Below are 25,789 nucleotides of genomic sequence, written 5' to 3' on the forward strand. Positions count from 1 at the left end.
ACAATCTGTGACGGGGTCCATTAGAGTATCACGTCTATATTAGCAAATTCAAACCCTATCTTCTAGATATGTAGAATACTCCAGTCCAAATCAGGTAGCTGCACATGTCCCATTAGACATCACTGCAGCTCAGATTTTGGAAAAGAGCTATTTCTTCCCCCAATAACATATTCTTAGGATCAGTTGAAAAACAGTGGTTTGGATGGGTAGCAACAGATGCCCACCTGAAGGACTGGACCCCAGGAACCTCCTTGAGGCTCTGTCCACGAATCTTGTGCACATCCTTGGCTGCTGCTCGCATCATCTTCTCTACCCTCTGTTCCTGTAGCTGCTCTTCGTGGGTCTACAGCGAGAGTGGCAACACAAAATCAGATGCTGGAATGTTGTTTAAGAGGGCCCGAGGACAGGCCATTTGTGGATTTAGTTCTGGAAATCTAGTGGGACTCACCTGTCTCTCTGTATGTTTGAGCAGCAGACGAAAGCGCTCATCCTCCTGTACCCATGTGGGAAGGACATGCTGGCCCTGCTTCCGGGCACTCTCTAACTGCTCCTTTAGCTCCCGCAGCACATGCAGTTCCTCGTTCAGTCGGCTGTGCCGTGTCCGAGTGACCTGCAAGTCCAGCTCCAGATCCAGAGAAGTGCGCAGGAGACCGTCCAGACCTTTGACCTGCATCTGTGGCTGTGTGAGGGAGAAAACTCGATTAGTGATTCTTTTGGGTCATGTATGTGTCTTGTGCTATTTATTGCAGTATTGTATATGGGGAGTCAAACGTCTGTGACCAATGATAAAAATTCTTCTTTAAAATCTTTTTACTTTCTGTTCATTTCCAGGTTAGGTTAGATTTTGAACTTAAGACATTCCCAGAGATTCACCGACCACTGTATTGGTATTGTTATGTTGGCACACATAAATGAAAACCAGTGTTGAGTGTAACGCATTACTAAGTAACGGGTTACTGAAATTAAATTACTTATCCACTGAAAAAGAAAAGTAAGGGATTACTGCAAATTTTTAGTTAATTTAATTATAGTTACTTATAAAGTACTTGCTTTACATAAATCTAAATTTACCGTCTAAAGATACAATTGAATGCAGCGTCTTTAATCCTCTGCGCACCAGCAAGTTCACATTCAGTTTTTCCTGATTCACAGAGAAACCTTAAATACTCAGATGACTCAAATCAATCGAATCTAAAAAAGAGCCTACTTTTATTTGTGTACAATGAGAATAATAACGTGTGCAACTTTCTACACGTCACAAACTCAGCGAATATTTGACACATGAGAAATATGTCTACAGAAAGCTAGTGTCTACTATATAAACAAATTCAAATCGAAAAGGAATATTATCTGATTATGTAATCCATATGAAACTAAAGCGAGGTACAGTCTTTCCTGTATCTGAGCTCATTATATGCAGTCATCTGCGCGCAAACACCCTCATCTAGATACAAAAGAATTATTTAAAAAATAATATAAATAAATCAAGATTTGTCTATTTTTCAGTTTTTGAAAGAAGTCCTGCTATGAGGAATCTACCTCAGAAGAACAGCTTGATCTGACACGGCTTTATTCAGCAGAGAAGCTACTTAATGTCATTTATTCTTACCTACATTAGTTAATGTGTTATTTTTACATAAACCTGTATAGATTTTACTAGTTGGGCTTTTCCTGAACATCTTGCCAAACTGAAATGTATTGTTTAACTTTTCTTAAGCTTTTTTGTTATCCAGAGTATTTCTATTTGTTAACCAATAAAGTATACATTTTCTATAAAAATGTTTAAGTATTACAGTTGTTTTAAAGCTACAAGGCAAACCTATTCTATATTTGACTCAAACTGAAAGAATAAAGGGTTTAATTTCTATTAAGGTTTATAGGGATTTTAAGATGTAGCCTAATTAGCGATTTGAATAATTAAGTTACTTTTCAGACAGAGTAATTAGTAAAGTAATTTAAATACAATATTGTTATGTAATTAGTAATAGTAATTAATTACTTTTTAAAGTAACTTACCCAACACTGATTAAAACTATTCAGTATCATGCATCACAAATCTTAAACTGCTTTGCAACAATAGCCATTTGATTAACACGGTTTACCCTACCTTTGTAGACTGGGACTTGTGATTTTCATTTTTAAATAACTAAGGAGACTTTAAAGCCTGTACTATAAATTACTGAAGCGCTCTGTACTGTCCTCATTAAGCAAATCAATGCAAACTTTCAACATCTTAGTTTCTTTCATAGTCTCAAAGTAATGTGTCTCCTAAGGCACAGTGAGAGCAAACCTGACCTTTCTAGACTATTTAAGGGCCTGTAAAGGTGCTCAGCAAACCCATTTCCTCACGCTGAGACTGTGCTTCATTAACATTGACCTTAGGTCACTACAGAAATGTAGGCATTAAATATTAAACTTCTGCTATAAAGCTTTAACTCCCCTTTCTAAGAAAAACGTTTTGCTTTAGGGTTGGTGAAATGCATTCAGTTTCCTAAGAAGAATTCTTAGGAAAAAATAAGTGGATCCCTGAGTGGTATTTGATTCTAAAGGGGGTCGCACACCGGATGAGAAGCGCAGCGCCGCGTCGCGTCGCGCCACGTCTTTAAAATTCGAACACATTATTCTCAATGAGTGTACACACACCGGCGGCGCCATTCGGCGTCTGTCCGCGGCGCCCAGCTACGACTCAGAACTCTGTTCAAATTCCTGCCGCGCCACAGAGCGCCATCTGCATAGTTTTATATTAAATAACATCATATTTGTTTCAAACCGTTGTTTATACATTATACCAAGATACCACTGCTGCAAAATACTAGGCTACCTACATTAGTTGTACAGCTTAAATGTAAACATATATAATTAAATGTATAATAAACGTAGTCATTTTAATCTTTTATTTTTCTCTTGAGACATATTTTACATAGGCTACGCAAAATATTACAGTATTTGCCTGTCGTGATTACATTCAGTCTCAATGGCAGCCACCTAGTGGATTTACAAGGTCACAACCATCACAACACACTTCAGGTCATTTAAATAGCGGAGTAGCGGGCCGCAAAAGACGACAAACTAATCAAGGACATAGGGAAATACCCGGATTCAAATATTCAAAGACAACACGAGGAAGTCATAAACGTGGAGGAAGATCGCGTTTGTCATCGGTTTTTCAGGTAAGAATGTCTAATTTTCGATCTGAGGTAAAATGTTCAGTGACAGTCCTTAGAAACGTTAAGATATAAGCATACCTATATAATTTTTTTTAGCTTCTTTGTTTTTATTGAGCAAACAAATCAGTATTAGTAGATACAGCATTAGAAATGTTGAAAATTGCTTATAATAATACAAAACAATTGATTAATGGCAATCTAGTAGCTAGTGATAATCTAGACTAAATTATAACACAGATTCTTTTCATTAATTAAAGTTCAAAACTCATCAATGATCAATTAAAATAATATATTTAAAATAATAATAATAAATGAATTAAAACTCATCTTCATCTTGCTGCTCAGAACCTGATTCAATATTGAGCTCCAGCAGAATGTGCGCGTCCGGTGTGCGATACCTTGAGCTGTCCTACATGTGGCGCGACGCGGCGCTTCTCTACCGGTATGCGACCGCCTTAACCCTGACTTGGGAGTTGAGATTAACTACACCGTTTTTATGCTTGGGGTCTCAGACACTCCCATGTTTTAAGCCCCCAAATATTTTTTTTCATGGAGGATGGTTGAAGCGTGTTTATCGAGTTGCAAGTTTACATAAGATTAGCAGAGGCTATGAAGAATCAATCTGAATGTAAAGCATTTTTTGAGCTATTAAAGGACTATCAGACACCAAACTGAACAAACAAGGTTTATATTTGCATGGCAATTCATTGCAAATTTTAAATAGTGCAATTTGTTTCCCAAATGAGTAGATGTCAATGTCAATATTTTTTATGTTACCTTCTTCATTCGAACACTGCGTCTCTCTGAGGCGTTCCGGACGAAGGGAGATTTCTTAGACAGGGTGGAGCTGTCACTGTCGCTGCGGTTGATCTGATGATGAGATGATTGTGGGAATTGGTAAAAAAAAACTGAGTTCTAATACCACTATCAGTATGTACATATATTTTTGTGCGTGTATGTGTGTTCTTACCCTGCAGATATACTGGCTCTGAGGTCCGGGGGAAAATGTCTTGGACCGGATGATGGTGTTTCCTCGCATAAAAGGGTTTTGCTGATGGACATCATGTCGCCGGCGCTCCTTGGGCCGAACGACCGAAGCAGATTGCGGGAGACCATCCACACATGTCTGTTTGTTCACCTAATAAGACAAAGAGAGGATGTTTTCACTGAAAAGGTACACAAAACTTGCATGAATCAATGAGACCGTTCTATGTAAATGAATCATCAATGTCACCTTTTCCGTAACGACTGCTGTTGGTCCAGGTTTAGCTGGCTCTTCCTCCTGCTCCCATTGGCAGTCATCGGGGTAGAACTCCTCGTTCTCCTCACCATCACTACCTTCTTCATCCACAAACACGTCACCCTCCAAAGCCTCTGCGGGGCTATTATATAACATATACCATTTGACACCAGGGTTATTATGGCTCAAAATTGAATTAATAAATACAGAAGCATGAATTAAAATATGTTTTTGTTTGAAATTATTGAGACAATCGGTACTGAAAGTCACAGTGCTCCAAATTAAACCGAAAGTTATTGCATTGACATGGTTGATTCAAACCGTAATGTTCCTAAAAGAGCAACACTTTTACCTATCTAGTCTGCAACCTTTCAGAAGCAAGTGTGAGTAAGGGTGGAAATGCTCTTGAAAAATGCAGCCATGCCACATTCCTGTTTTTGTTTTTAAGTTCTATGACAGGTGGTTGTTGTTGAATCATCGTCTGAAACAATCAGGTCTTATAGTGCAGTTTTGGTTATAATCATGAGACTGCCCGATAGCCAATCAGCTTGTGACACAGTGAGCTAATTTACCGAGAAGCAACCTCAAAAGAGTCCAGAACATGGCATGAGAAAAGAATACCGCTCAGTATTGCTCACGCACTGCACTTGGATTAGTTGTTCATCCTGTTAACGTTACTAATGTAATTTTGGCAGAGCAGATCAAACATCAGGAAAAGGGAGCCATCACGCTGTGATGAATTCCCACGAGACAGCAGAAAGGAGGTCATTTAATAGGAAAAAAAAAAGAGTTTTGAAAAGTAACAGATGGAATAGGAGATCCAAAGAGCTTGTTGATTGTTGGTGTGGATGCTGGGTAGGGTACTGGATTGTGATATGAAACCCAAAGTCACAGTGACTAATGTTAAGTTGACAGCTGTGCTAAATAAGATTAAAGCTTATTAAACAAGTTGTGGCCGGTAACATACCAGTCCTCCAGAGGAGCGTTCTCAAGGCATGCAACAGTGCCCTCTGAGGTGCTGGGAGCCTACAAATAAATAAAGAGATGAGGATCATTTATTTAAAACAAAACAAAAAATACTATATTTTGGCATTCCTGAAATTTGCCAGACATTTTTACTAGAACTATATGTTCTTTTGGAAAAACTGCATCTGATAAGACTGACTTTTTTTTAAGAGTACTTTAATAGGGTACAAATTTAAGTCCCATTTTTTTTACAAGCATTACAATGCAATGTATTAAAATATATGTTAAAATGGTGAGTTCGGTCAGTCGCAGCTCGGAGGTCTTGACCTTTTCCATTGTATCCAACAATTCAAATTAAACAAAATATTAATTTTGAGAAAATAACACACAAATTGTGATAGCCTCAGGCCTTATTTTGTACCTTATTCGTGGAAAGTGACAGTAAAATGCAAATACATTTCCTTAATCCATCTTAACGGAAAAGGCGGTTTGTAAATTCGAAGCAGCTGATAAAAAGCGAAGCAACTAATTCTATGTAATTTGATCATCAACAGTATTAGAGACCAGAAAGAACCATTTGAGCAAGAAAGAATCCATTTCTTCATCTGAATGATGAAAGAAACAAATATAAAATTAATGAAGGCTCCTTGTTCCTCAATAAGCTTAGCAGTTTGGCAAAACTGATTCCAAGAAATATTAAAAAGGCATTTGGCTGTGACGAGGTAAAATAAGTTGAGGATTGTTTGTGTGTGTGTGTGTGTGCACGTGTGTTCTTTTTACCAGCTCCTGCTGAACAGAGACCTCTCTTTCCTTGCGCTTTCCATCCATTTTTGGCACGTATGTGCAGTTGAGGAGGTTGTACCACTTGGTGCACCACTCCTCTGAATACTCTTCATCAGCCAAACTAATCTGAGCACCAGCCTTTCAAGAGAAAAAAGACGAGAACTGAATAACCCAGGCCTATATTCACATACCATTATATGACAGTTTTTAGGCATCATCACTCTGTTTATTTTGTTAAATCAGACACTCACTAGACAATCCTCTCGACCAGCTTTACTGGTGCTACAGACATCAATGCGTAGAGTCTTCTGTCTGAGTGCAATGGAGGACATCTGCAGGCTAAACGCTTCCTTAAACTCTAAGGTTTCCTGCGACAGAGCCCCGTGGGTGCGGAACAGGCAACGAACGGGCTCTGAGCATGGCAGTACCACCACACGGACATATCTGCAATAGAGCAAATCCAACAGAAACTCCAATCAGAGTTGGCTTTTGTATGAGAGATGGGCACAGGCCAGTCATAAATCAGTGGTTCTCAACCAGGAGCGTTTTAAAGGCATTCTCCACCCCAAAATTAAAGTTTTGTCATTTATTACTTACTCCAAATGTCGTTCCAGACCCGTAAACACTTCGTTCATCTTCGGAAAACACAGTTTAAGATATTTTGTATTAAAACCGGGAGGCTTGTGACTAATCATTAAATAACTATAAAAAAAAATAGCGGTAAGGAATAATGCACGATACTCAACGCTCAACACTGTTTATTACTTACTGTCAACTTAATTTAAAGGTTGGCAATGTCAAAATTCAACATATATTACAGTATAAAAATTTTAATGAACTATCATTATATTTTTTACTATTTTACCTTCATTGAATGTAGTGTTGCTGGAATGTAGTAAGTAATGTTGAGTAATGCTACTCCATCAATCAGCATGTGCTTCAAAGCTGATATTTTTTACACTATCAATAACACTTAGTTTTTCAAGCAGGAATAAGCTGGTTGGCCAAATAGTGCCTTGAGGGCTAAGACACTTATTAATTTCTCTAAATTAATGAAATATAAACTGTTATACTTATAACCAATGTATACACACACTCCATAAAGCTCCTATTTTACAAATAATAATGCAGTCAGGAGATGGTGTGATGCAATAAGTGGTTTCCACATTTTTAAACATTTAAAATGCATGAAAATAAATATTTTCTATCACTTTGTTTATCACTCTTGAAATGACCTGTACACTAAATAATCTAACCCTCATACTTAAATAACAATAACAGTCTATTTAAGTCGGTATGTATATTAATGACAATATGGGACAAATATAATGTAATTTAGTGGCGGCAGGAGCCACTAAATTACCACTAAAACTATGTGCACAGTTATCAAAGGCACAAGTGCGCGTTAGGGCTGCTCCGATCACGATCGGCCGATCGTTAATGCGCATCTCGTCAGTAAAGCCGGTTCTCTAATCAATGGTAAATTCCCTCAGGTGCGTGATTTCACATAGAGCAGCTGTTACTACACGGAGCCGTTGTTAACTGAGAAGATGCGCAAATAAACGCTGAAAATGAAGTGGATTTGCGCATGTTCTCAGTTAACAATGGCTCCGTGTAGTAATAGCTGCTCTATGTGAAATCACGCACCTGATGGAATTTAACGCTAATTAGAGAACCGGCTTTACTGACGAGATGCACATAACGATGATGATCGGAGCAGCCCTAGTGCGCGTACAGACGTAGGAAACGTGTTCGGCAGTTAAAGACACGATGCAGCGCTGCGAGACTGTGGAGTGCACGTCATTGGAAACAATTTGCTCAGGAATTAAAGAGGAAGAGCTCTGGGCTGTGACATACTTTACGGGAAACGCTGAATCGTCAGAACACCGAATCTGTTCTGAATAAGAATCGGTTCTCCCTACTTGAGACTGACCAGACTGCCAAGTAAATTACACTGTCAAGGTCCAGAAAATTATGAAAAGCATCATCAGAATAGTCCATCTGCCATCAGTGGTTCAACTTTAACGTTATGAAGCGACAAGAATACTTTTTTATACGCAAAGAAAACAAAAATTTGGACTTTATTCAACTATTTGTCTCCTCTGTGTCTCTCCGCATCAGTTTTGGAGAATATTCGCAGAACGCAGGCAGAGTACACTCTTCTGTGTCAGCTGCGCCACAAGGATACGTTTTCTGCATATATTTAGACTTTGATTAGAATGAAAACAGCGAATTGTTGAATAAAGTCGTTAATTTTGTTTTTTTTTCGCATACAAAAAGTATTCTTGTCGCTTCATAACGTTACGGTTGAACCACTGTTAGCAGGATGGACTATTCTATCGATGTCTTTCATACTTTTCTGGACCTTGACTGTGTAACTTGCTAGGCAGTCTATGGGACAGTCACAAGCCTCCCGGTTTTCGTCCAAAATATCTTTATTTGTGTTCTGAAGATGAACAAAGCTTTTACGGGTTTGGAATGACATGGGGGTAAGTGATTAATGACAACATTTTGGGGAGGAGTAACCCTTTAACTACAAAAAATGGGTATGGGGAAAAAAACAACCTTGGGCTTAGGAATCAAATGATTAAATAAAATGTTGAGATTCAATTTCAAAATAATTCTCAAGACATCTCCATTTTTCAGCAAAAGTACAGAGGCATTATAGTTGCTAAATTGTAAATATAACACATAAAAACCATAATAAAATGTCTGTCTGATCTTTACACAGGAATCATCAAAGGGATAGTTCCCCCAAAATGAAAATTCTTTCATTAATTACTCATCCTCACATCGTTCCAAACCTGTAAGACTTTTGTTCATCTTAGGAACAAAAATTAAGATGTTTTAGATAAATTCCAAGAGCTCTCTGACCCTCCCACAGACTGCTAGAATCCTAACACGATCAAGGCTCAGAAATGTAGTAAGGACATCATTAAAATAATCCTTTTGACATCAGTGGTTCAACCATAATTTCACGAAAGCTACAAGAATACTTTTTGTGCACAAAGAAAACAAAAATAAATTTATTCAACAATTTGTCTCCTCTGCATCACCCTATAGCATCCATTTTGGAGAGTCTCACATACGTAAACAACGTATGCTATTCTGTATCAGCATTTACACTTTGATCTGAACGTAAACAATGTATCTGCATTCATTGATTGGCATACATTGTTTATGTATGTGATACTCTCCAAAATGGCACCAAGGGTGATGCGGAAGAGATTAATAAAGTTGTTATTTTTGTTTTCTTTGCAACCAAAAAGTATTCTCGTAGCTTTGCAAAATATCGGCTGAACCACTGATGTCACATGGATTGTTCTGACGATGTCCTTCGGATGTTTCTGAGCTTTGATTGTGTTAGGATCCTTGCTGTCTATGGAAGGGTCAGAGAGCTCTCGTAATTCATCAAACATATCTTAATTTGTGTTCCGAAGATGAACAAAGAATTACAAAGCATCTGTGAATCGATTTCTACATTTTATATTACATTTTATATTTGACAACAACTGAATGGGTTAATTCCATTTGTAAAAGCCAGCCCATTTCCCTAGCAGAGATGCTTCATTAAAATTACATCCTGCTGATTAAAATTAATGTCTCCATCAACTTTAAATGAAGCTGGCTGAGAGAGCGCAATCCTCACATGTTCTGGTTGGCTGGCAGGGAGAGTGCACTATAGTTGGAGAGCTGCATTACGAACACGGAGAACCTCTTTTCTTTTGCTTCATACTTCAGGCCGAGTTTGATCTGAGCACTGCTTGCTGAGCTCCCGTCATCATAACCCAGCTGTTGCTCAACAGGAAGCCCCGACCTGTAGGAATGAACAGCACCATTTTACTATCCGAATCAGGGTCTGTGATAATTTGTAACTGATAACAAAACTCTAGAAGCCTACCTTTTCTCTGAGGGCTCGTATACCCCGCTATCACCTGCTACTGATTCGTCAGACACTGCTGACGTTACTCCTGCCTTCTTAGATCCCGGCCCTGACATCCTTGTTTGCGTAACAGCATCTGCAGGCACAGAAAAGGGGTGAGTACAAATGTGACACCATGTCACTCTGGATGGGTGTTAGGTTCCTGATCTCGATTGAGTTCACCTGCTGGGCTAGTTGGAAGTGAGCTGTAAATCTACCCTATCGTACTAGAAATTCAGAGGGTTTCTCTAGTTTCAGATGGAATTCTGGATTGTGAAGGACCAATAAAGTTACCATGGAATAGGCAATAAAATATCTTATAGAATTTCTAGAAATGTACTCTTTTTATTCATTTTGGTTTCTTTGTTTTTTTTTTCTTTCTTTTGTTTTTTCTTCTTTTATACCATTTTCAAAAAAGTAACACATTTATTGACATGCATTTTTACAATTAATCTACTTTTCTTAGTCAAATAATCGTCTAGTTAGTTTACCAATAAATAACAGCAGTAACTTATGTTATTTATCTTTTAGTGCTCCATTCAAAAACATAATGCAATAACCATGTTAATCTATTGTTTTTTCCCAAGTTTATTCAGTTTAGCAAATTATTATTTTTACGATTTATCTGTAGATTATTTATTGATCAGTCGATTAATCCTTTAGTTAACTTACCTATAAACAATAACCTTTACCATGGCAAGAATTAAGAGGCATCTATCAGTAATACAAATGGCCATGTAAATGCCTAATGAGTTCACCTATAAAGCAGTTTTGCTCATGGAAAGAGCCATGTACCTTTCAAAGACTCTACTGCACCCTGTTGGTGGTCCTCTTCTAACCGTAGTTCCATCAGCCTGGTTTGCAGATCTAAATCCAACTGTGAGGCAGGACCAGAGAAGGCCTCTCCCGACATGAAGCAAGCATCGGTAACAAGGGGTGAGCAAGGAGGAGAAAGGGAAGACAGCGAGGAACGTGGGGACAGGGAGTTCATGGAGCGAGGTGTCTCTGACAGCCGCAGTACTTGGGTTCTCTGGCCCACCCCCGGCCCACTGCCGACTTGTCTGGAGGAGGACGAGACCTCATTCTCATGGATGGTGGTGATGGAGCTGGAGGGCCTGTAGCCAGAGGTGCTTCCCTCCTGCAATATAGAGTCCAGTTTGTTCTGGAAGTCAGGGTCACCCAGTTCGGGCTGCTCCAGGTAGATGTCTGTGAAGCTGAGAGAGGAAGTGGAGCCCAAGCTGGAGGTGGCCAGGGATCCTCGGCTGGAAGTCAACGATCCACGGCTGCTGCCTGAGGAACATGACAGCGTGCTGGCTGACAGACTGGAATTTTGACGTCAATGAAAGAGACAACGGGAGGGACAGAAGGAGAACAGGGAATTTATTCAGAAAGCAGCTCCGGTTCATGCTTTTTTCTCCCTTCATATAGTCTCATTCAACCCTATTTAAAGTTCTAACATCAAATGCATTCTGCTTTAAAGCAAACATGCTAATTAAGGCATGGTAGGCTCATTAGACACACAAGGGACTGTTCCTCTATGCAACATGCCTTTGATGTGCCCTAACGAGATGCTAAAAATGAATTAGGCATTAGTCAAAATTAAATGCAAAGCTATTGTTACTAAGTTACCAAATGCATTCGATTGCATCGTCTTAAAACTTCAGAACTCTGATTCTTTGGACAAGTTTGATCATTTTTATTGCAAAGTCATTACATCATATATAGTGCTTCCCTTTTGTGCTGATATTCAAACTTACACAATAAATGACTTACATTTACAAGTTAAATTTTTTGGTCTTTGAAGCCTGAACATTTTGGTTGCATTAACATTTAATGGATTGACAAACTGTCTTTGTCCTGTTTTCTTTTCTTTTTTTGGGGGGGGGGGGGGGGGGGGTAAGAATATTAAAAATATGTTACAATAATAAAAATATATTTTTGTTCCAAAGATGAACAAAAGTATGTTTAAATTAGTAAATTTAATTTTTCTACAATATTATAAATATTATACTACAATGTTCAATTTGACTTAAGCATTAAAAAAAACTTATCTTACTTTTTTAATGTTGCATTTTTATTTAGACAACAGTACAGAATTAGAACAATTATTTTATATTACATTTTAATTACAGCTGTTTATTGTTTATTGACAATAGAGGCATTAATATGAATGTATTTACCAGTTTATCGCATAGAATAATTAACATTGGCACATCCCGAGTAGCCAAAAGACAGAATAATTAAAGATGTAGTCAATATTATGAGTGTCATTTGTATTAAATATTTTGTTTAAATGTCAGAGTTGGAGAATACCTTTTCAGCTGGGTATCAAGGGAAGACGCCAACCTCACCATCTCTTCCAGCTCCTTCACTAGTTTGCTTCTTCTATAGTGCAGCTTTAACCTGAACAAACCAACAGATAGATCTTTGTGACAACGGCTCATTACTAGGATTAGGAACTGGAACAGACCAAGTGTGTTTTTAAAAAGAAGTGGGCACTTAGTTTTCAGGCAGTTAACAGTTTTCACATGGACAATGATTTGAAAACTATGGTATGACAATATTGAAGAGACTATGTGATGGGCTCTTTTGAACATCAACATGTCTTTTTTATATATTAAATAATATGTATTAAATAACTGAATATTATAATGCTTCTACAGTCTTCCTAGGGTCTAATAAAATGATGTTGGTTTGTTATTAAACGACAGCGCTGAAGAAGGCACCCATTGTGTTCAACCTAGATCCAGCGTTTGTGCCGCTCAGGTTACAGGAAGAGTGCTGAACGCCAAGCTAAACGAGGATACAGTATCTAGAGTAGAGAACAAGGACCCTGTTCAAATAACTGAGAGAGAACAAGCACCAACAGAAAGAGAGAGAATGAAAGATAGTGAGTCATGCAAAAAAAAAAAAATTCCTAATTGGTTCTCTTACCTAGGCGACCTGATCTCAAAACACAGGTGCCTCTTCTTAGAGTACAAAACTCGCTACAAACCACAAGCAGTAAACTAGTAGACGATTATGAATCATTTGCATACATGACATTCAACTTCTGCCATTTTAGCTGTAGATTTACAAAACCAAATTGTGCAGTTATAATAGATGGGGCCTGCAGTAAAGTAAATGAGGGACACAGTGACTGCTGTGCTGCTTGTTTTGCATAATGCAAAATATATTTGCGAGTGTGGTCTCTGCACACCAAGCTTTTAGTGAACATTTTTTAAGTTCTGAAAGAGGCTTTGATTAATTATTGTTTATTAGATTTTACTGAGAGCACAGCTGTAGCATCACAGATGAGAGCCCTGTTGTGTTTCCACAATAATTACACCTTTATTGTCCACATTAGAAACAGATATTGAAGTGAAGTGACATTCAGCCAAGTATGGTGACCCATACTCGGAATTTGTGCTCTGCGTTTAACCCATCCGAAGTGCACACACACAGAGCAGTGAACACACACACACACACACACACTGTGAGCACACACCCGGAGCAGTGGGCAGCCATTTATGCTGCGGCGCCCGGGGAGCAGTTGGGGGTTCGATGCCTTGCTCAAGGGCACCTAAGTCGTGGTATTGAAGGTGGAGAGAGAACTGTACATGCACTCCCCCCACCCACAATTCCTGCCGGCCCGGGACTCGAACTCACAACCTTTCGATTGGGAGTCCGACTCTCTAACCATTAGGCCACGACTTCCCACATATCTAATCTTCGGGTAAATTGCTCTAACGTGCTGTCAAGGAAAAGGAAAACACTTTAGGTCAGACCTTTAGTATATTACCTTTAGATAATTTCTGTAGCATATTCGGTGGATGGTTTAGCCTAGTGGTTAAAGATCAAAAGATCAAAACCAAAAGAATGCAGCATCAAATTCTGCCACCGGCGATCCTCGTTCACACAATTTCTAGCTAATAAATTTACAAGAATCCTCCATGATTTTTACAATCATTTGCAATGGCTGGATCAATGCTTTTTTTTGTCCGTTTGTTTATTTATTTATAGCTTAAACTTTGATACTTTGAAGAAATTGATATTCTTTTTTTCCATTTATTCTAAGATCTTAGGAAAATTATAAAGACCTGCAAGAACATCCCATTCTGATTATATGGTTCCACCGCAAGACTGAACAAAAAACTAATAGCTACTACCAGAACCAAATACATTGAACTCTGCAGGCCCGGTTATCCATCTTACCTCTCGGTCAGTGCTTTGCTCTGGTTGTCCCGTGCAGCTTGCAGGTCCTTCTCGAGTCGCTTCTTTTCAGACTCGATCTTCTCTGCCTCGCTGGGGGCGCGCTTACACGGTGTTACATACTGCAGTTCCTTTAGCAGCTCTTCCTTCTCGTTGATGAGGATCAGACGATCTCTCTCAGGGTCCAGAAGGCCTGGCCATGCCTCGCTATCCAGCTTGGCAATCTGGACCTCTATATTTGCAATCCTGATGGCAGCAAAATGAATGCATTGTGCCTTATTTCATATACAGTAAAACAGCACTGTATTTAATATAAATTCAAATCTTCTGAATGCTGCTCAATTTTTGTTTGTCATTATTACCAATGCTGAAACCAGTTTTTGCTGCTTAGAATTTTTGTGGAAACCATCATAATTGTTTTTTTTTTTTATAATGATGAATAGAAAGTTAAAGTTTCTTGAGAACCAAATCAGCATATTAGAATGATTTCTGAAGGATCAAGTAACACTAATAAGGCTTACGTAATGGCTGTTGAAAATTCTGCTAGGAATAAACTACATTTCGGAATATATTAATATACAAAACAGATATTACAAGTAACTTTTCACTATTTTACTGTTTATACTTTATTTCTGATTAAACAAATGCAGCCTTGGTGAGCATAAGAGACTTTTCTCCCCCCCCCCCCACACACACACACAAACACACACACATTATATCGACCATCGGTCCTTCTGTTCTGCAAATACTGGCATCACTGATTGAAAAACTTGATTGACCTCAAGTTAAATACTAATAATTTAGGAGGAAATTCAGAAGAAAATCACATACCTTCTTTTTGCCTCCTCATATTTCAGACTCAGTCGTACCTTCTCAGCCAGTTTATTTGAGTTTGATGCAAACTAAAAAATAAAAAAAGTTAAAAGAAATTATATGAAAGACATTTTACCCAACAAATGACCTGCACTTTGTGAAACCACTAAAAGACACCACAGTCATTCATCATTTACATTCATGTAAAACCCAGCACTGAAGGCTGTCTCTCACCTCAGCAGGTACATCTGTTTGAGACTCGGCGTCTGAGTAGAGGCGAGGCAGAGAGAGGTTTGAGTTGGCCAAGGAGGGACTGCTGGCCCACAGGTCAGACTGAGAGCCATAATCTAACTGGAAACCATCCTTCAGCACAGCCAGTTTCTAAAAGAAATACCATAATCAGATGTCAGATATTGCTCTTTTTGTTCCTTCTCGTTGATGAGGATCAGTCGATCTTTGACCTCTATTTTCTGTTCACTCATAGATATTGTTTGCAGACAGCACATTCAAAACATTTCTGAGATGACAACAGCTGACAGGGGCTTAAGCATAATTCAGTCATCTGACACTTCTGTGTTAGAGCTGAAGTTACCTGTGTGATTATTAAGTGATGAGCAACGAGAGGCAGTGAGACTACAAGGATGAGAGTTGATTTGCAAGAAAGCAACACAAAGCTAGGAGTGCGCATAACAGGCAAGCACACGCATGATTGAAGAAGTCTGCCAGCTGCAGCGGGGGGCATGCATTATTTAGCACCGCCTGCCTCTCCATATGCTCGTGGAACAGTGTGAGGAAAAAGTTGGAAATAAACAAATAAATAAATAAAAGATGACAAACAAAAGGAAAACCAAGAAGGCAAAATACCCAATGAAAAATGAGGTCAGCTTAGCTCACTGAGAACAGAAAAGCTGCTCTCTAAAAGCTTAAACACTACAGTGACACTTGGGAATACTCCATTTGCCAAACATACCATACCATTCAGAATTTTGGGGTCAGAAAGTTAGTTTTTTTTATTTATTTTTTTATTAATACTTTTATTGCCACAAAAAAATTTTTAATATAATAATTTTATAGGTTTCTACAAAAATATTAAGCAGCATTGTTTTCAACACTGATAAGAAATGAGCATCAAATGACTAATGAATAACTACTGAAAATTCAGCTTTGCAATTAAACAATTTAATTTTATTTAATATGAAAGCTATAACAGCAAAAGAAAAACTCCACGATAGTGTTTTCACAACTTTCAAAAAAAAGGAAAAAAAATTGAGAGAGACCTATAACGGCAGTCAGAAGAGAGAACCATGTCAAATTTACTGTCCCTTCCGTAGACGCTGCATTAGAAAACCTCGCAATAGCATTAAAGGTACAGGTTGTAGGACCTGCCACGAGAGGGCGCACTACCAAAACAATAACAATCGCGTGGTTTGATGACGCTAAGGAGGAGCGTGGATTGATGGGATTTGTTGTCTTCTACCCAACCACTGACGGCCATCAATCAGACGGAAAGATAAATCATGGATTTAACGCGAGTTCAACAATTTGCGCGAGTAGATTACATACAAAGTCAATGCAAAGACGCAATCAGACTGGATCAGACACGTCCTCGTGCGGGTCTAGAGATGTGATGCCCCGCATTTGGCGCCCCATAATACTAATCTTGTTGATTGTAATAATAGCATACATTTTCTGTAAAGATACGAATCAAAACAACTCACCTATCGAGTAAAACACAAGCGAGATCGGCATCTCTTTCTAGTTGAAGTTTGTCGCGAAGCTACTTCCGCATTTGTCCACGACACTGTTGTCATGTGGTTTCTATGTCAGTAAAGGCAGTAACAAAGGGTAACTAACGTCATTGACAGGCGACTGCACTGCCCCGTGTCACTGTTTAGAATGGGAATTTTCTCATGATTTACAAGTAGTTGGAAACATTACAGCTATTGTTAGTAATCAGCTGGACAAAATATGTGACCCTAGCCTAGTGGTTTTTGCATATTTTACTGCAAAAATCTTACAAATTGTACCTTTAACTGAAGATTTACAAAGCTGATGACCGTTGAACAGTCTTCTGAAAAGGGTCTACTAATAATATTTCATAATATTACTGTTTTACCTTTTTTCAAAGAAATGTAGCATTGGCGAGCAAATGAGACTTCTTTCAAAAACATTACAAACCTGACCCCAAACGTCTGGAAACATCTTCAAAGTAGTCCATGTTAGGGCTGCATGATATTGGGAAAAAAATGACTTTGCGATATTTTATTTTTCTGCGATATATATTGCGATATTTTTGGTTACAAACAAAAACTTACATTCTCATTTTAAATGATTTAAACATCGACACCATCGCGTCAATTGATTAATATGCGCGAGGGAGAGAGAGCAAGACAGCGCTCCTGTTGTTTGAAGACGGCTCGCTCTCTCTCTGTCTCTCTCGCGCGCGCTCTCTCTCTCTCTGTCTCTCTCGCACACGCTCTCTCTTTGTCTCTCTCGCGCGCGCGCTCTCTCTCGGTCTCTCTCGCGCGCTCTCTCTCTGTCTCTCTCGCGCGCTCTCTGTCTCTCTCGCGCGCGCTCTCTGTCTCCCTCGCGCGCGCTCTCTGTCTCTCTCGCACGCGCTCTCTGTCTCTCTCTCGCACGCTCTCTCTCTGTCTCTCTCGCGCGCATGCTCTCTCTCCCTCTCTGTCTCTCTCGCGCGCTCTCTCTCTGTGTGTCTCTCTCGCGCTCTCTCTCTCTCTCTGCCCTGTTAAACTTGCATGTGTTTTTCAGTCCTGTCAATGAAAAAACTTTCACTCTATGATGGTTAAGCTGTGCAATTAATCTGCGAATCACATTCGTCAAGGGCCGGGGAGCAGCTGGCCCGTACAGTTAATGAATAACAGATCAACTACGACAGCCTACATCGCACATCCTGCGATGTGACTATCGTGGATTCGTACATCGCGATATCGATGCTTAAACGACACATCGTGCAGCCCTAGTCCATGTGACATCAGAGGGTCAGTTAGAATTTGTTGCAGCATCGAAAATACATTTTGTTCGGAAAATTACGACTTTATTCAGCATTGTCTTCTCTTCCGGGTCTCTTGTGAGTGCATTCATGACGCTGCTGACGTGTTTTCTGGTGCGCCCAATAACAAAGATAACACGTCAGCAGTGTCATATGTCATCAGCGTTACTGCAGTGTTGTGCAGTAACGGGCTCACAACAGACCCGGAAGAGTACTTTGAAGATGTTTTTCTTACCTTTCTGGGCATGGACAGTAGACCGTACACACAGTTTCAATGGAGGGACTGAGAGCTCTCGGACTAAATCTAAAATATCTTTAACTGTGTTCCAAAGATGAGCAGAGGTCTTACGGGTTTGGAACAACATGAGTTACTACAAGTAATGAGTCCAATTACATAAACAACACACAAGCAAACTTGACGAAATTTAAGCCTCCAGTACAACCTGATTTGTACATTACGGTAAGGATGCAAAGAGTACATAACCAAATATTTTCTTTAGGCCTACATTCAAGAGCAGTAGGTTAACAAAACATTATGCAAACAAGGAAACTATACACTCCACGATGCTAGTGCAAACACTCGGATCAAACAAACTGATCCTCACATTCACCCACTGTCACATTATATGAATTATTATTATAACCAAATAAACTCGCTCATGTTTTTATCAGTTTCAATACTGAAACACACAGTGTGGTGTACATTTTGGATGGAGTTGCATTCTATCCTCTTTTACTTCTCAAGGATAAATATTTTTAATCAAAATTCATGATTCATTTTATGAATTTGACTGTTGTGATGCCATGAAAGAAAATTCTGTTAAAAGTTTACAGATAAAGACAGCATGGTAGTACATGCGTACAGTATGTACATTACGTTCAAAAAGTTTTGGTCAGTAAGATTTTTTTTATGTTTCTAATGCTCAATAAGTCTGTATTTATCTGATTAAAAATACAGTAAAAAAATTATATTGTGACCCCAATCCCCCCAACATATCAACAACAAAAGCACTATGTCTTAAAGTTTGAGTGTCTTGGTTCTATATGCATATACACAACTGTATTATGTCAAATTATGCACATTGTCTTTAGAGTAAAAGACAAATAATGTTGGTAAAAGTATGTGTTTGTGATTGTTGTCTTCAGAGAAAAGCCCCACCTTACTCGACCACTCCTATCTGCTTAAACAAATGAGCTTATTATGACAATCAAATTGGCTATAATTATGCAGCGAGTAGAGCACTTCATTGCGCTTTTTATTTGGATAGATTGTTTGTCTTCTTCTCTAGTGTGTACTTAGCCATTATAGAGTATCACTGGCCTGTCTACGCTTATATGTACACCTGGAACTGAGACAGACATTTCTCCACAATGTCTGAATGTTGAAAGAATGCAGGATTGTGTTTCCAGAACATTGTCTAGGTGTAACTTTTTGACCTTTTGTGAGCTAGGCGATGTTTGAACGCTTCATTCAGGGTGTCATTGCTCATAGATTATACTGAAAACTGAATTAAGGTTCCAAGCGATCGATCTTCATTTTTACCTGCATGAGCTCCTGTTTCTCCTTCTCCCCGGAGCTGATGGCATCTTTAATGGTCTTCACTTCCTTCAGGATGGCCTGGGCTTCCTGCAGTTTGTAGCCATGTGAGGCACTGGTAACTTTGTGATCAATTCTGATGAAAGACAAAGTAAAACAAAAATGGTCAATTTGCAATAATTGTGAATGAACCCAATTATTTTTTATTTTTTGATTATTTAGTTGAATCATTCACATCACACTCAGAAATTACTTAATTCTTATTTTTTACACTTAATTTTTTTGTATTGTAAAATAAAATGATGCTAACTACTACTAAATAAAAGCATAAAACATTTCTTTCATTGTAAAATAAAGAATTAAGGACTTAAAATACTACATTACTATTTTATTTTATTGAAATTAATTAAACAAACTGGATCTCCAACAATTTCAATCCTTTTTGCAAACCTGTTTGAATGTTTAGAAAATCTGAGGTCATTAGCTCTGAACAGCTAAAAAAAACACATGATTGATTGCTGAAATGTTATAAGAAAAAGTCATTCTCAGGTCAGTATACATAATTTTCATTGACATACAAAAATTTACCAATAATATTTTACTTGGGCACAGTGATGCTTTACAGGGAACTTGTGCCACAGTGAAAATGATTTACAATGCTCCTGGGTTTTACTCTGTGAAACACCAAGTGCATATATTTAATTAAAATCGCAGCCTTTGCAATTTCATAATCACTAAGCCGTAATCGTGATTCCAGTTTCATTTAGATTATTTGTTCACCCCTAGAATCAGTTCAATAAAACAAACCATACGAATTAATTACCAAAAACAAATCAAACTACATACTTCTTGCTGAAACTGGCTGTTAATCACATGCATGACTACCAAAGTATCTCTGTTTGAGAACTTTCCAATAATGCTTCCCCATATTTGAAGCCAACTGAAAACCAGAGCAAATAGCCATGGCTACTACCAATCCACCATAGTAGTAATATGAGTCATCAAGAACAGTAAAATAATACAAGGATTCACTCTGTGCAAAATGTTTGCTAACCCACCCAGTCACCTGAGCGAGGCATGATGAATGCTTTCTTTGAAATTTCCTGGAATGACAAGCTTCACTAGAGGCAAGAATATGGGGGGGGGCTCTGTTTACCCGAAGGGGACATGTAAAGCGAATCATCGGTAAGTCATGTGCAGACCTGACCAACAGGTTAGTCCACATTCCTCTGAGCAAGAGAACGAAAGGGAGGCTGTCAACAGGAATCAGCCCAGCATCTCAACGCCCTTTCACATACAAAAAGAGCCCAATCCAAAGCTTTAAATCAACGGCTTCCTAAAACAGCCCTGCGGGAAAAATATCTTGAGCAATTACAGGTGGGAAAAAAAGGACTGAACATTTTTAAGATCCTGATATGAAGCAGGGGTGGGCAGAAGGGTCTACTAGTGATTCCACAACAGACTGGACTATAATTGAGGTTTGACATGTTTGTTTAGGTTATTTTTTCTGGATTCCAGTTTCACATTCACCCATTCCAGTATCCAGATATCCAGTCATGTCAATTGGAATCCATTCAATCAGGAATTTTGTGAGAGGTGAATGATTTCCGAATGAAGATTCAGAGATTCCGTTTCAAGTTGGTCATGCTGAAAACTGACCAGCAGAAAGCAGCTTGCTTTGAAAGTGATCTTTATGCAAACTCTGCTTTGTACATAGCTACACTGCTAACTAGTGTTGTCAAAAGACCTGATACTTCGGTACCAAGTCGGTACTAAAAAAAAATTAAATGTGACGGTAGCCAGTGTCTTTAAGTACCGGTAGTACCGAGGTCCCGTTCAAACCCGGAATCTCAAAATCCAGTAATGAAAATGTAACTTACATTTTAATATGGACAGTCATGGAATTTGTCAAAGTTAGCATAAATTCAAATCTCCATATGGACCAGTATCTGTAAATGTTAAGCCGCAAAAGTTGTTTGAAATATGAATTCCTGTTCTGCGCGTCTCTGTGTGAATTAATGAATGGCAGAGACGTGCGGGTTTGTTTACTACATAGACTGAAGCGCATGACGCTTGCAGTAATTTCATCATCTGAGCTTCAGAGTTCTCTCTCCATCAAGCGATCTGAACTTTTCAGTTCATCTCAATGGACGCACAGCGCACCTGTATTTGACGCTCTGTAAACTCTTTGTGAAGGCGCACGACTCACCGTCGCTTTACTGATAGCGCTGTTTCTCACACATGCAAAGAGAGAGAGAGCGAGAGTCTTACCACGCTGAATCGACACGCTATATGTAAACTATTCTTTGTTGTCTTCTCCTGTCAAAATAATGGAGTTTATTTAGAATTATTCATATTCATTTTCGAACAAGCAGAAGACATACCGGTTTCTCCGGTAGTGGGCGGAGCTAATGCGCAAATGGCAATTTCATTGGCTGGCGCTGATCTCTTACCGTCCCTGTTTTGATTTCAGCAAATCATTTTGACCGAACGCAGACAACGTGATTAATATTCATGAACCCAGCAGCTCATCAATTCATAGTGCATTGTATATACATTAGTATGATAGTAGAATTAGTAGTAGTATTATCTTTTAATAATAATATGATCTATTACTATTTTTTTACAGAAACCCTCAATGACCAAAAATATCTTAAGCATCACCACCAGTCTTAAGTTCAGTTAAAATGACAAATATGCATTCATTAGGCCTAAAAGTTAATTTTTACATAAAGGCATTGTGCTAGAAATATTACTATTATTTAGTAAAATGTATGTGATACTGCTACTACTGTTTTATTTTTTCTTTTTTCTTTATTTTTTAAAGAAATAAATCACAATATTTCTTCCATGTTTTAATTTTAATAGCAAATCCCCTTTATTTACCAAAAATAAAATGTGTTTAAATTTCATAAATTAAAAGACAAATTAAATTTGGGTGAAACTTGTTTACTGTTTTTCATAATTATATGACTTGTAGAAAAACTTTAAACACAATTGTAAATAAGTATAAAGAATGGCATTGGTTTTATTTTTAGTACTAAAAAGTTTTTTTTTTTTAATTAGCATATTTTTGTGTTTTGCTTTGGTACCGAAATTGGTACCGAGAACCGTGGATTTTCACTGGTATCGGTACCGAATACTGAAATTTTGGTACCGTGACAACACTACTGCTAACTGTTAAGACAAATAGGTTTGTTTGTTTTTTGCTGTGAAAATTTGCTAATGTGCAGTTATGAGTAAATGTCATTATGGCAAAACTGTCAAAATATGAGATTAGAGCCAACATAGTTTTACAAAATGGACAGTCTTTGCCATAACCAAATATATAGAAAGATTTTGCATTTAGGGCTGAAACGATTCCTCGAGTAACTCGATTACAAAAAATGATCGAGGCAAATTCCTCTGCCCCGAAGCATCTTTTAATTTATTTTGAATCTCACGTCAGGTTCTTTTGCAATGATTGTTTTAATGAGACACAATGCGTTTACGTCACTCACAAAGCGGAAGGAGACACAGGCGCTGAGTCTATGATTTCCGCGATGCAGAAAACGCGGAGGGAATCGCGGAATCCAGTCATAAAAACGGAATTTACAGTTTAACGCGGAATGGCACGGAATTTGCCAAATTTTGAATTAATTAATCAAAAATAGGTCATTGCACTTACATCAAATCACGATATGGACTAATATCTGTAAATATTAAACCGGAACAGTCTGTTTAAATATGAATCCTGCATGTTCTGCGTGTCTCTGTTAATGAATGGAGCAGAAGCGCGTCTTCCTTTATCACACACACTGAAGCGCGCGTGACGCTCGCGGTAATTTCAGCGTCTGCTGTCTCACTAAATAAGGACATTAACACATGAACAACATCTCCAGAACTGCTCTGACAGTCATTTCATGAGCATTTGACCATTTGATTTGAGTAAAACTAGCGTCACATCATATACACAGAACTGTAAAGGTACGTCAACCCGTCAAAATAAAAGTCCGGTTAAAGACTATTGTTCAGCAGAATGTACATAGCCTACTACTAAAAAAAAAAAATCAAAATTTTTTTTAAGGTTTAATCACACAACATTTCTTCCATGTTTTATTTTTTATAGTAAATCCCCTTTGTTTACCCAGGAGACCCCTAGAGACCCAGGAGTCTTATGCACTTTAATTAAGCAAAAACACATTTTATCCGATTACTCGATTAATCGATGGAATTTTTGGTAGAATACTCGATTACTAAAATATTTGATAGCTACAGCCCTATTTGCATTATAGTATTGTTTTTTCCATGCTGTTAATAGAATTGTTTTCCAGTTAAAATTAAAATGCACTAGTGTAAACAGGGCCTTTAAAGAAACAAATTTAACAATCACCAATTTATAATCAAATTTTGATCATTGCAAACGCTGGACTTTTGGTAGTTCCTAGGATAGCAAAGTCCACTAAAGGAGGTAGAGCTTTTTCACATTTGGCTCCCAAACTCTGGAATAGCCTTCCTGATAATGTTCGGGGTTCAGACACACTCTCTCTGTTTAAATCTAGATTAAAAACGCATCTCTTTCGCCAAGCATTCGAATAATGTATCTCTTAAATTGTGAGTGTAGTTGCATCTGCATTTTTATTCTTTAGCTTGGGTTAAACTAATTTTACTTTGTTGGATCAGCAGCTATGCTAATGATGTCTCTATTTTGTTTCTATGTTTTGCCACGGGATTTACATCCCGTGGTAACTAGGATTTCCACAAGCTCCAGTCTGGATCCAGAACACCTGAGAAGAGATGATGCTGACCCTCAGAGGACCCCAGATGATGCTAACCTTGAATCAACAAACAGAACTAACAATTATTGCTACATGTGTGACTGCATCCTATAATTACTATTAATTAATAATATTGATAGTTCATCATCTAGCTGACTACGTCTTGTATTATTATTATTATTATTTTTATTTTTCTAAAATCCTGTCAAACGTGCACAAACTACTAGCTACTACTAAATATTGTAGAAACATAATTTTCTGTAAAGTTGCTTTGTAACGATTTGTATTGTAAAAAGCGCTATACAAATAAACTTGAATTGAATTGAATTGAATAATCACTGGACTAATCGACTAGCTGTTAGACAATCTATCAACCATGATATAAAATAATATGAAATATGAATAGCTTCACACTGAGGTGTATAATGTTCAGAAAAATAGTAAAAATATCAACTTTTACAACCACAGACAAACCAAATGAGAAACTGCCCCATCACAATAAAGTGACAACAGGCTCATAAAATACCAAGAGATAAGATATGTTTTTGTCTTGCACGAAGACAAGACAAGATGGTTTTAGATTGGAATTAGTTCAAACAAGGAAGCAATCAGTTGTCTGGAACATGATCATGTAGTGAGGTCAGGTTACACTTACTCTTTCAATGTCTCAAAGCCTTGCTCCTTATAAAGGAGTTCTTGCCTCATACAGGCCAAATCTCTCTTCAGCTTATTTACCTGAACAAAAGACAGCAAGAGAGAGAAAGTGAGCAGGTGAATGAACAAGACACTTGCATAATTACAAGACATCTTACATTTGGCACTAGGCGTAATCTCGCTTCTCATCATCACATCCGAAATCCATGAAGTACAGGGTGCCGCAAAGATAACACCCAATTTTTGTCTTACATAAACGAGAGAATTTACAGCTAATAATCAAAGGCTCCATGTTAGGTGAAAGAGCTTCTTACCCGGCTTTTTGATGTAACGATCTCCGCTTTGAGGATTTCAGGGTCATATTTACTGCTTGATGAGGATCTGGAATTTACTGTAGGAATGATAAGAGTTCAAAGGCTTTATCTTATCTGTAAAACCATTCAGCACAGCTCTGGAATTCTGTGATGTATAGTAATAATAATGCTACAGACTGTGTCATAAATATACATCCATTATAATAGCATTTTAATTCAAATAAAAAAATTGTTTGCAAAATATGTTTGAAGAGTGGGGTCATTGCCAGTAGGGCTGCACAAATATTTTAAAGTGAATTCAGGACTGCAAAACGCCATCAATTAAGCAAGAGGCGCTCACCATCTCTGCAGATGATTTGGTGGTTTTAATTATGTGTGAGGTTTTTTTGATGCTTGAGACATGGGGCAAAATGTGTTTAATGTTCACACTTGATC

At 38.1% G+C, this 25,789-nt stretch overlaps 1 protein-coding gene across 1 annotated transcript in view; it reads right to left on the minus strand.

Annotated features, from left to right (window-relative positions):
- wwc1 (WW and C2 domain containing 1) overlaps positions 1-25,789 on the minus strand; it is a 45,765-nt gene that overhangs the window by 2,052 nt on the left and 17,924 nt on the right. Inside the window, exons 4-21 of the mRNA XM_059526685.1 lie at positions 25,355-25,431; positions 25,042-25,121; positions 19,636-19,765; positions 15,317-15,463; positions 15,101-15,171; positions 14,273-14,515; positions 12,392-12,481; positions 10,874-11,400; positions 10,058-10,175; positions 9,806-9,973; positions 6,408-6,600; positions 6,154-6,294; positions 5,375-5,433; positions 4,402-4,549; positions 4,138-4,305; positions 3,945-4,037; positions 449-679; positions 225-343 (exon numbers count right to left, since the gene is read on the minus strand). Coding sequence (XP_059382668.1) covers positions 225-343; positions 449-679; positions 3,945-4,037; positions 4,138-4,305; positions 4,402-4,549; positions 5,375-5,433; positions 6,154-6,294; positions 6,408-6,600; positions 9,806-9,973; positions 10,058-10,175; positions 10,874-11,400; positions 12,392-12,481; positions 14,273-14,515; positions 15,101-15,171; positions 15,317-15,463; positions 19,636-19,765; positions 25,042-25,121; positions 25,355-25,431 — 2,803 coding nt within the window. The remainder of the gene's footprint in view (positions 1-224; positions 344-448; positions 680-3,944; positions 4,038-4,137; positions 4,306-4,401; positions 4,550-5,374; positions 5,434-6,153; positions 6,295-6,407; positions 6,601-9,805; positions 9,974-10,057; positions 10,176-10,873; positions 11,401-12,391; positions 12,482-14,272; positions 14,516-15,100; positions 15,172-15,316; positions 15,464-19,635; positions 19,766-25,041; positions 25,122-25,354; positions 25,432-25,789) is intronic.

The sequence above is a fragment of the Carassius carassius genome, chromosome 36 (assembly GCF_963082965.1).
Source record: "Carassius carassius chromosome 36, fCarCar2.1, whole genome shotgun sequence".
NCBI classification, from domain to species: domain Eukaryota; kingdom Metazoa; phylum Chordata; class Actinopteri; order Cypriniformes; family Cyprinidae; genus Carassius; species Carassius carassius.